General features: G+C 43.1%; 1 protein-coding gene across 1 annotated transcript in view; it reads right to left on the reverse strand.

The window, feature by feature from the left end:
• Nucleotides 1-12,116, reverse strand: part of ecpas (Ecm29 proteasome adaptor and scaffold) — a 115,900-nt gene that overhangs the window by 72,582 nt on the left and 31,202 nt on the right. The window contains exons 10-17 of the mRNA XM_072517326.1: nt 11,947-12,032; nt 9,348-9,426; nt 8,384-8,433; nt 6,511-6,577; nt 6,295-6,417; nt 5,328-5,431; nt 4,205-4,331; nt 3,452-3,532 (exon numbers count right to left, since the gene is read on the reverse strand). Coding sequence (XP_072373427.1) covers nt 3,452-3,532; nt 4,205-4,331; nt 5,328-5,431; nt 6,295-6,417; nt 6,511-6,577; nt 8,384-8,433; nt 9,348-9,426; nt 11,947-12,032 — 717 coding nt within the window. The remainder of the gene's footprint in view (nt 1-3,451; nt 3,533-4,204; nt 4,332-5,327; nt 5,432-6,294; nt 6,418-6,510; nt 6,578-8,383; nt 8,434-9,347; nt 9,427-11,946; nt 12,033-12,116) is intronic.

Below are 12,116 nucleotides of genomic sequence, written 5' to 3' on the forward strand. Positions count from 1 at the left end.
GAGGGTTTCCATTATCTGGACCACTGGGAGCTCTTCCGGGGCAGGTGTGACCTGTATAAGAAGGACGGGTTGCATCTAAACCGGAGAGGCATAAATATCCTGGCCGCGAGGTTTGCTAGTGTCACACAGGAGGGTTTAAACTAGTATGGCAGGGGGGTGGGCACGGGAGCAATAGGTCAGAAGGTGAGAGCATTGAGGGAGAACTAGGGAATAGGGACAGTGTGGCTCTGAGGCAGAGCAGACAGGGAGATGTTGCTGAACACAGCGGGTCTGGTGGCCTGAAGTGCATATGTTTTAATGCAAGAAGTATTACGGGTAAGGCAGATGAACTTAGAGCTTGGATTAGTACTTGGAACTATGATGTTGTTGCCATTACAGAGACCTGGTTGAGGGAAGGGCAGGATTGGCAGCTAAACGTTCCAGGATTTAGATGTTTCAGGCGGGATAGAGGGGGATGTAAAAGGGGAGGCAGAGTTGCGCTACTGGTTAGGGAGAATATCACAGCTGTACTGCGAGAGGACACCTCAGAGGGCAGTGAGGCTATATGGGTAGAGATCAGGAATAAGAAGGGTGCAGTCACAATGTTGGGGGTTTACTACAGGCCTCCCAACAGCCAGCGGGAGATAGAGGAGCAGATAGGTAGACAGATTTTGGAAAAGAGTAAAAACAACAGGGTTGTGGTGATGGGAGACTTCAACTTCCCCAATATTGACTGGGACTCACTTAGTGCCAGGGGCTTAGACGGGGCAGAGTTTGTAAGGAGCATCCAGGAGGGCTTCTTAAAACAATATGTAGACAGTCCAACTAGGGAAGGGGCGGTATTGGACCTGGTATTGGGGAATGAGCCTGGCCAGGTGGTAGATGTTTCAGTAGGGGAGCATTTCGGTAACAGTGACCACAATTCAGTAAGTTTTAAAGTACTGGTGGACAAGGATAAGAGTGGTCCTAGGATGAATGTGCTAAATTGGAAGAAGGCTAATTATAACAATATTAGGCGGGAACTGAAGAACATAGATTGGGGGCGGATGTTTGAGGGCAAATCAACATCTGACATGTGGGAGGCTTTAAAGTGTCAGTTGAAAGGAATTCAGGACCGGCATGTTCCTGTGAGGAAGAAGGATAAATACGGCAATTTTCGGGAACCTTGGATGACGAGAGATATTGTAGGCCTCGTCAAAAAGAAAAAGGTAGGCATTTGTCAGGGCTAAAAGGCTGGGAACAGACGAAGCCTGCGTGGAATATAAGGAAAGTAGGAAGGAACTTAAGCAAGGAGTCAGGAGGGCGAGAAGGGGTCACGAAAAGTCACTGGCAAATAGGGTTAAGGAAAATCCCAAAGCATTTTACACGTACATAAAAAGCAAGAGGGTAGCCAGGGAAAGGGTTGGCCCACTGAAGGATAGGCAAGGGAATCTATGTGTGGAGCCAGAGGAAATGGGCGAGGTACTAAATGAATACTTTGCATCAGTATTCACCAAAGAGAAGAAATTGGTAGATGTTGAGTCTGGAGAAGGGTGTGTAGATAGCCTGGGTCACATTGAGATCCAAAAAGACGAGGTGTTGGGTGTCTTAAAAAATATTAAGGTAGATAAGTCCCCAGGGCCTGATGGGATCTACCCCAGAATACTGAAGGAGGCTGGAGAGGAAATTGCTGAGGCCTTGACAGAAATCTTTGGATCCTCGCTGTCTTCAGGGGATGTCCCGGAGGACTGGAGAATAGCCAATGTTGTTCCTCTGTTTAAGAAGGGTAGCAAGGATAATCCCGGGAACTACAGGCCGGTGAGCCTTACTTCAGTGGTAGGGAAATTACTGGAGAGAATTCTTCGAGACAGGATCTACTCCCATTTGGAAGCAAATGGACGTATTAGTGAGAGGCAGCACGGTTTTGTGAAGGGGAGGTCGTGTCTCACTAACTTGATAGAGTTTTTCGAGGAGGTCACTAAGATGATTGATGCAGGTAGGGCAGTGGATGTTGTCTATATGGACTTCAGTAAGGCCTTTGACAAGGTCCCTCATGGTAGACTAGTACAAAAGGTGAAGTCACACGGGATCAGGGGTGAGCTGGCAAGGTGGATACAGAACTGGCTAGGCCATAGAAGGCAGAGAGTAGCAATGGAAGGATGCTTTTCTCATTGGAGGGCTGTGACCAGTGGTGTTCCACAGGGATCAGTGCTGGGACTTTTGCTCTTTGTAGTATATATAAATGATTTGGAGGAAAATGTAACTGGTCTGATTAGTAAGTTTGCAGACGACACAAAGGTTGGTGGAATTGCGGATAGCGATGAGGACTGTCGGAGGATACAGCAGGATTTAGATTGTTTGGAGACTTGGGCGGAGAGATGGCAGATGGAGTTTAATCCGGACAAATGTGAGGTAATGCATTTTGGAAGGTCTAATGCAGGTAGGGAATATACAGTGAATGGTAGAACCCTCAAGAGTATTGAAAGTCAAAGAGATCTAGGAGTACAGGTCCACAGGTCATTGAAAGGGGCAACACAGGTGGAGAAGGTAGTCAAGAAGGCATACGGCATGCTTGCCTTCATTGGCCGGGGCATTGAGTATAAGAATTGGCAAGTCATGTTGCAGCTGTATAGAACCTTAGTTAGGCCACACTTGGAGTATAGTGTTCAATTCTGGTCGCCACACTACCAGAAGGATGTGGAGGCTTTAGAGAGGGCGCAGAAGAGATTTACCAGAATGTTGCCTGGTATGGAGGGCATTAGCTATGAGGAGCGGTTGAATAAACTCGGTTTGTTCTCACTGGAACGAAGGAGGTTGAGGGGAGACCTGATAGAGGTATACAAAATTATGAGGGGCATAGACAGAGTGGATAGTCAGAGGCTTTTCCCCAGGGTAGAGGGGTCAATTACTAGGGGGCATAGGTTTAAGGTGAGAGGGGCAAGGTTTAGAGTAGATGTACGAGGCAAGTTTTTTACGCAGAGGGTAGTGGGTGCCTGGAACGCGCTACCGGAGGAGGTGGTGGAAGCAGGGACAATAGTGACATTTAAGGGGCATCTTGACAAATACATGAATAGGATGGTAATAGAGGGATACGGACCCAGGAAGTGTAGAAGATTGTAGTTTAGTCGGGCAGCATGGTCGGCACGGGCCTGGAGGGCCGAAGGGCCTGTTCCTGTGCTGTACATTTCTTTGTTCTTTGTTTGTTCTATGTTGCGTGTGTCGTCAAAACTTTTGGAGGCAACTGAATTTCCATTCGGATATTCTTTATGGTTGCTCAGGTTTATGTATTCTTCCTAGGCCAGTTATTACGTCAACTAAACCTTTCTGCTTTCGCTAATCAATTTGCATTACCCTCAACTTTATTATTTTCAATTTACATGCCATGATTAGGGGATAATACTGCATGTAATCTGAAAGTTCCAGCAATGGATTATAGATAGGCATCAAACTAGCTTCTACACCACCTGATCTCCTTCAACTTACTAGTCCTTACCTCACTGTATGTAGCAGGGTTAAACGGCAGAATGTATGTTCCAACGGTATACTTTGCTGATGTTTTTATCCTCTGAGAGGCCTGTTGAGAAGGAAAATCAAAATTAGGATACCAGTTATCACCGTCAATTGGAGGATAGAATGAGATGGCCGAGTTGTTTTTAAGGGGACAGTGCATGAAACCACCTCGTTGATGTCTTATTATTAAATTAAGGGAGTGTCAGTCGTGATTTTAATGAATTGCACAGCAGGCTCGAGGGACCAAAAACTTAATCAAGGTCTTATTTCTTGTTCTGTCAGGCCTTGACCATGACAATGGAAAACTAAAGACCAATCCTATTATAGAGGTTAACCACATTAAAGACACCTTCAGGTAGACAGTGTATAGATTATTGTAGAATAGTTTTATAGTCACTTTTTAACACGTTTCGCTCCAACAATTAATTGAATTGTTATAAACATTGAATAATTACATTTTATGAAAGAGGAAGAGACCTGAGTATAAAAAGCCACATGCCGAAACAAAATGTTCAGAATTTGAATGCCAGCAACGTAGGAGTGAACTGTAGATTATCTGATTCAACTTTTGTAATTAATTAAATTTGAATTAAACAACTTCGCACCGTGGAGCAGAGTTATCGGAACGGTAAACTACCACACATTCCTAACTCGAACTGTTTACTTTGCCAAAGGTGGTAAGCTTGAATCACTATTGAAGCCTCAGAGCAAAACCTTTGAGAAGACAAAATATTACCTTGTCCTGAATGTAATGAACCATTTCAGGAAATGGTGGCATGATCTTAGACGTGCTTTCCTTCTCTGTTGTTTGATTTGGTAGAGCCCTCAGAACATGTCGTGCTTCCCCATATACCTCCTCTCTCCTAATATTAAACACAGAGTTAGATGACCAAATATTTCACTCTGGTTAAACATGCGCTTTGCTATTTGTTCCATAATGTTTAGAATCAGTGCTAATTTTACAAACGTGCAAACTGACTCGGGCTGATTAATTTGCTCTTACTTTACTAAATAGTTCCCAATGACATGGTTTACTTCCGAACAGGAAGTGAATAGATGGTGAATAGAAGTAAATGTTTAAAAGTAAAAAGTGCTCTGACAAAAAGGGTTAAGCAATAATTTCCTCAGTGGATTTAATCCCCCTATATCCAAAACTACTGCCTGTATCTTAATGCGCACCAAGTCTCCCCCTGCGTTCGCTGATCCATATAGTTCTAATAATAATAATCTTTATTAGTATCACAAGTAGGCTTACATTAACACTGCAATGAAGTTACTGTGAAAATCCCCTAGTCGCCACTCTGGTACCTGTTCGGGTACACTGAGGGAGAATTCAGAATGTCTAATTCACCTAACAAGCACGTCTTTCGGGGCTTGTGGGAGGAAACCGGAGCACCCGGAGGAAACCCACGCAGACACGGGGAGAACATGCAGACTCCGCACAGACAGTGACCCAAGCCGGAATTCGAACCTGGGACCCTGGTGCTGTGAAGCAAAGTGCTCACCACTGTGCTACCGAGTTGCTCCCGGTCCAGTAAGATATTGATTTTAAAATTTACACTCTTGTTTTCAAACTCTCCCGTGGCTTCACTCCTCCATGTCTCTGTAACGTCCTCCAGCTTCACAACTCCCAAGATCTCAGTGTTCCCCCAATTCTGCTCTCTTGGCAATTTCTGATTCTCATTACTCCACTGTTGGCTGCTGAGCCTTCAGCCTGTCTGTGCCCTGAACTTCAAAATAAACCTCTCCCCTCTTTCCTCCTTTAAGGTGCTCCCTAAAATCTACCTCTTTGACCACGCCTCCCCATCCTAAAATGCAAGTATGTTGCACTCTTATTATTTTTATGAGAGAAAACTTACGGGTCTCCTGCAGCAAGTAACAGCATGTATCTGGATGGAATGTGGTCTGAGGCAAACACTTTGCTGGCAAATTTCACAGCAACTTGCCGGACCTGCACTTCAGGCTGCAAAAATAACGAGAGAATGTGATTCAGTGATTCGATATGTACAGTGAAAAGTAATTCACTTTTCTTCGCCGCCTCCCCATCTCATTTTATAACAGCCAGTTGAATTGGGCTGTTCCAAAACCAAATTGTAAAGTCAATCTACTGCCTGCAGAGCAGTTGTTGCTATTCAGTTTCCCACAACACTACATCATGTTTTCAGAAAAACGCAGCAGCAAACAGTAAAACAACAAAATGTTGAGCTTAACTCCTACACTATAAACCATTGCTGCAAACATTCATTGCAGGTTTAATGCTTTTGTTTGGAGTCGGAAGGGATCAGTCATAAATGCCATGCCTTTAAATGCCAGTCCATAAGATATAGGAGCAGAATTGAGCCAATCGGCCCTTCGGGTCTGCTCCGCCATTCGATCGTGGCTGATGTGTTCCTCATCCCCATTCTCCCGCCTTCTCCCCATAACCCCTTATTAATCAAGTAATCACCTTATTAATCACGAACACCAGATTTGTGCCTATCCTTTCCTAATTAACATTTTGAATTAATCTCCTGCACTTGTTATCATAGAAAAGTCATAATGCATTAAGTCAGTGCAACTGATATTGCAACTAACGTTAAGACTTCTTGCCACATATTCCTCAATGAAAAATATATTCATTTTCAGATTAATATGCTCTGTTCGAACATGATATCTCCTTACTTGGCTTGGTATGAAATATGGTTTGCTAACTCTTGCAAAGTGCCTTCGGACATATTATTACATTAAAGGTGCAATATAAATGTAAGAGATTGTTTAAGGTGATCATGACATGAAGGACATTCTTTATATCAGTCTAATAGCATTTGGTTATAAGTTTGGACATACCTTCTCCAGATATGCAGCAACCAGAGCTTCCATGAGTGTAAGAGAAGCTCCTTGCAAGGAGCAATAGGCTCCTACCATCATGGCCAAAGCTTCCTGAATGGAGAGCCTGATGTCAGGACCTTCCTATTAATAAAACAGATTTAAAATAAATCCCTTGTTAGAAACACAACCAGACATTGTAATGTAAAAGGAACATTTCAGAGAATTTCCACATACCTTGCACATTGCTTCAAAAAACTGTTGCACAAGTGCTAGATCTTTCGTGAAAAGTTGTGGTAAACGGCTAAATGTGATGGGCACAAAAACATATTTCACTGATAACATAATGGTTGCACAATATGTACAGATGTCTAAGTCTTCCATGTTTATGGCTCTGGAAGATTTGCAGTTAATAAATGAAGATTTAATTACTAATTTTGATTGGGGACGATACTTCAGATGGTGCAAGAAATATCCAGAATGTTTTTTTGTTTGTTTAAATTGCTTGTATTAATTCTTACCCCACTTAAGCCTCCCCTGTGTCACATGCCTGCCCCATCCTTGGTACGGTGCAGACAAGGACACCAGAAATAGGAACAGGAGTATGCCATACAGGTCCCCTAGCCTGCTAGCCATTCGATAAGATCATGGCTGAATAGAACCAGTTACATAGGTAAGTGTCCAAAGTTTGACCATGATTGCTGCTAACTTAGAGAAATTGTTCTGTGCCAACACCAGCATAGTCTTCCAACAACAGCATAGTCTCTGCTCTAGAAAATGTGACTCAGCCATCTGATGGCTAACTGTGCATTTTGACTTCTGCATACAAAGCAATAAAGGACCTAAAATTTTGCTCCTCAAAAGACTTTACATGTGGAAAATGCAAAGTATTCCTGCTACAGATGAGAGAATACATTCTCTAGTGACTTGGGCAGGTAAGTGGAAGATATTTCTTTTAGCAATTAAGTTTAAGTGGGTGGCACGGTAGCACAGTTGCATCACAGCTCCAGGGTCCCAGGTTTGATTCCCGGCTTGGGTCACTGTCTGTGTGGAGTCTGCACATTCTCCCCGTGTCTGCTCCGGTTTCCTTCCATAGTCCAAAGATGTGCGGGTTAGGTTCATTGGCCATGCTAAATTGCCCTTAAGTGTCCAAAAAGGTTAGGTGGGGTTACTGGGTTAAAGGGATAGGGTGGAGGCGTGGGCGTAAGTAGGGTGCTCTTTCCAAGGGCTGGTGCAGGCTCGATGGGCCGAATAGCCTCCTTCTGCACTGTAAGTTCTATGATTGGGAACCCCAATTTACTATTCCACTGGATGCCATGACCCTTTTGAAATTTAGTGTATCTCAATTAATTTTCAATTCTCTTCAACTACAAGTTTAATTGTGAAATGTAGGTTCATAGATGTTTACAGCATGGAAACAGGCCCTTCGGCCCAGCTTGTCCATGCCGCTCATATGAACATGCACGGTTGTACTTTTCATAAAGCCGTAACACCCAGGAGGGCACCGTTCAGCCCGTTGTGCCTCTTTCAAAGAGTCATCCAATTAGTCCCTCTCCCACTCTATATTCCCCCAGAGTTGTAAATATTTTCCCCTTCAAGTACTGGCCCAATTCCCTTTTCAAAGGGATCTGCCTCCACCACCCTTTCAGACAGTCCAGTCCAGATCATTAAGCATAGCGCAAAAAAAAAAGCCTCATATCCCCTCTGGCTCTTTTGCCAATCACCTTAAACTTATGTCCTCTGGTTACCAACTCTCCTGCCAGTGGGAACAATTTCTATTAAGACCGTTCATCAATTTTGTCTTAAGAAATGTTGGATGCCTGGAACGTTCTACGAAATGGGAGTGTGGAAAGGGCTCACTAATTAATAACAGCGTTAAACATGGTATTTTGCAATTGGAGGTAGCATACGTTACTGGGGGCTTGCATGTCCACAAATCCAGAAGACCCATTTCGAAAATAAGTCCCAAATATGATAAACGTCACTGAGCTATTTGTTCAACAAGACACACCATACCATGAGGCAATTCACGTTATGCAAAAAAAAGATGCACAGAATCAAAACTGTATGTCAACGCTTGGAAAAGTCAAATAAAATTAGAAATATTCACCTGGATAATTTCCCAACTGCTGAATATGCCATGGAAAGGGCTTTTGGATCCTTGGGCAAGATAAAGTAAGAATAATTTAACATAAAATGCAATATCTGACAGGTTCTAGAGGCAAAAAACAGTGACTAAGATGTTGACGAGCTTAGCAGGTCAAATATCAGAAAGACTTGAATAGAATGAAAAAAACAAAATCAACTTGCTTACAGTACAAAAAAGCTAATGACATATTCTTACGGAATACATCTGTAAATACTTACAAATGCCAGGTAGTGAGTGCCTCAGCCACATGAAGGCGAAAGGCTCTACATGCAATCTCAGTTCTGTGCTGGGTGAGCAGTGCAAGTGTTACTTATTTAGGGGGTCAAAACCAGCTGGGTTTGTGGATAGTTAGCTAGAATCCCCTAATGGAACTGCATGTGCACAGGTTGGGCATGGACAGAATTAGCTTTGGCAGCAATGCACAAAGTTGAATAGCCCGCTGGCCTCCGCTGTCTACTTTCACATCACAGAAGAGTAATAATTTGGCTGAGGTGGCAGAGGACAGCCAGTGAATCATCTTCTGGCAAAGAATGAGTCGGGGATTGCGGAGAAAATGGAAAGAACAAAAGATACTTCAAATACCAGATTTGATCCTTGCTCTGGGAAAGAGCTGGTTCTTAGCTGTAGGAATGATAAAACATTCAATGTTCTGCCTGAGGTTTCTACTCTCAATTGCAGCAGTGGTACCTCTAGGTGAGGACAAGAATGGACTTGGTTTCAATGATGCCCACAGACCGATAGTTTCCTGACAAAGCACCGTCTCACGAATGAAGGATGGTTACTTGGGCAAGGTACCAGGGGACTGTTGGCAATTAGGAAACTCCAGCCCAGTTTAAATTGTAGCATTTTCATAGTGGGAAAAGACGAGAGAATAGGATTCAGCAAAATACCCGGCTGTGGATCAAATAGATTTGAGAAGCCTTACCTCTTTATATTCATTGATCAATTTAGTAAGTCCATTTAGAAGCATTGGCCCCAAAGGTTTAATTTTATTATCAGGACATCTGTGAACAATAAAGAAGATTACAATCCTGAGAGAGAATGTTTCTTTTGAATGTTCGACTTAAATTACCTCAAATTTTAAATTGCCTCAAATTTTAAATTGCCAAGCAAAGCAGCAAATGACTTTTTAAAATAGAACTAAATGAAAATGCTCCACTACTTGTGTTCAATAAATATGCCCCAAAGAGTTTGACCTTGCAGCAAATTGATCTTCCTTGCAAGACTTCACGACGGCAGTCTTGTGCCTGTTCTGGTGCAACACTGGCAGAGATATTGAATGCTGACTCAAAAATACAGCTTGTTCAGATCCGTCAACTCTCCCAATTGGAGTCACTGCCACAGCATTGATATTGAGAGCATGACTTTTTTTTTTTACATACCGAAGATAAAGAGAATTCAAATAAGGGGAAAAATGAAAGATTTAGTTTTATACTTCATCCAAGGTTAAAAAACCTGATAACCCTAATAGGTTGGGTAAATCTAACTAGATATCCACGTACTCAAATAAAAATAAACACGAGGCCGGGATTCTCCGCCGGTGGGATTCTCCGTTTTGCCGGCGCCCGGGGGTTTCCCGACGGCGTGGGGCTGCCCCACAATGGGAAACTCCATTGACTGGCCGGCGTAACGGAGAGTCCCGCCGGCCGGCCGGGGCGGAAATGTGGCGCGTCGGGGCCGAGAATCCTGCCCAGAATGAATGATGCCAACTGTCTGGTGCATCAGCAACCTCTAATGGCAGAAAATCAATACTACAACCGGCCCCCCACAAAACCATGGGCTGTACTTCATAGAATCATAAAATTTACCGTGCATAAGGAGACCATTCGGCCCATCGAGTCTGCACCGGGCTTTGGAAAGAGCACCCTACTTAAGCTCATGCCTCCACCCTATCCCAGTAACCCACCTAACCTTTTTGGACACTAAGGGCAATTTAGCATGGCTAATCCACCTAACCTGCACATTTTTGGACTGTGTGAGGAAACCGGAGCACCCGGAGGAAACCCACGGAGAGTCCGCACAGACAGTGACCCAAGCCGGGAATCAAATCTGGGATCATGGAGCTGTGAAGCAACTGTGCTAACCACCGTGCAACCATGTTGCCCTACGTACTTTTGGTTTGTTGGTCAATTCGACACACTGTTGGTGAATCTGGCATTGTTGCCAAGCTTTGCAGCCCGCAATGCTGCACTTACGTTAAAGCTTGGTAACAAGAAAAAGTAACTTACTTACGAGCTGAATCATAGCTGGTTAGATAGCTACTTAAGAGCAGCCATTCAAATCAATGCAACTCAAAATATTTTAAACAGCAATATATATTGCATTGCTCCCCCTCACTTCAAATTATCCTTCTGTGGGCTGCCTCATCTGTCCTCCCACTAACTGACTTATTTCCAAGCATTCAATAACGCTGTGCCTGAACCAATGATTTGTGACACTCATTTCTCCCTTGCTGTGCATATCGCTGCCCCCTCCTTCCGTTCGACTTCCGATGGACCAAAGCACCCTTTAATTTTTAGTTTTAATGTCTGGGTGATATGTTCAAGTGTGTGGCCCCTGAAAATTTTTTTTGCATGGCCGTGTGTGAGAACCCTTGGGCTGCTGTGCAGCCTGGATTAAACAGTGCGGCGACGGGCTAATAAAAATTAATCGCATGGGAAATCATGGACCTTAGCCTGCCTATTAGCACTGAGCAATTTTTATCCCATTGACAGATTCACTCAGTTTTCTGAATACTAAACATTGAATTCACCCAGCACTATGCTTCCAGTCAAGCTGTGTTTCACACAAGAGATGCTTCGAAGAAGATATCATGAGCAATTTATAGCTTATTTTCCCCTTATGATTCATTAAAAATGTGCTTACATATTCACAGTCATGTGAGAGTACCTTTAAGAAATGGGTGTGTATATAAATATCTGTAGTGAAAGTACCTTTAAGAAGTGATGTCAGAGAGTGGGTGGAGCTGGGCTGTCTGTCAGCTTTTTACTTTTGTTTTAGGCTGTTTGGGTGTGTTTTAGTTTTGTTTTCAGTGTTGGAGCTGAACTCAGACAGAGCAGGTGTACTGCTGTTCTCTCTGCCATCAAAAGACTATCTCTTGATCATTTGATGAATAAGGAATAATAAATATTCTCAGTAGTGAATGTAAACCTAATGTGCTTCTGTTAAAAGGTGTTTCTTTTGTCTTCTGGATGTTGTTTGGGAAGTTCTTAAGGATTACTTAGTGTTGTATTCTTTGGGGGTTGTATTTGAATTGATGGTTGCTAAGATGTTCACTGTATGTTTTAAAAAGGTTGAGTTCATAGAATAAACATTGTTTTGTTTAAAAAAAAAAACTTTTCCATTTCTGCTGTGCCACGCCTGTAGAGTGGGCCGTGTGCTCCCCATACCACAATCTATTAAAAGTTGTGGGTCAGGTGAACTCCATGATACACTTTGGGGTTCTCTAAACCCTGGCCCATAACAACACATACACACACACAGGTCTATAAATAAACATATATAAAATCTACATTCGAACTTACACTGAGCATATATGGTGCACAAATTGTAGGGCGAGTCCTCTTAACTTTGCATTTGTGTTGGCACCAAACAGTCCATCATACACCACCTGTGAAAACAAGACTGTGGATCATCACTATATTAATAGATCTATAACCTCACATAAACAATTAACTGTTCAGATTATTTACAG

This window comes from Scyliorhinus torazame, chromosome 9 (assembly GCF_047496885.1).
Source record: "Scyliorhinus torazame isolate Kashiwa2021f chromosome 9, sScyTor2.1, whole genome shotgun sequence".
NCBI classification, from domain to species: domain Eukaryota; kingdom Metazoa; phylum Chordata; class Chondrichthyes; order Carcharhiniformes; family Scyliorhinidae; genus Scyliorhinus; species Scyliorhinus torazame.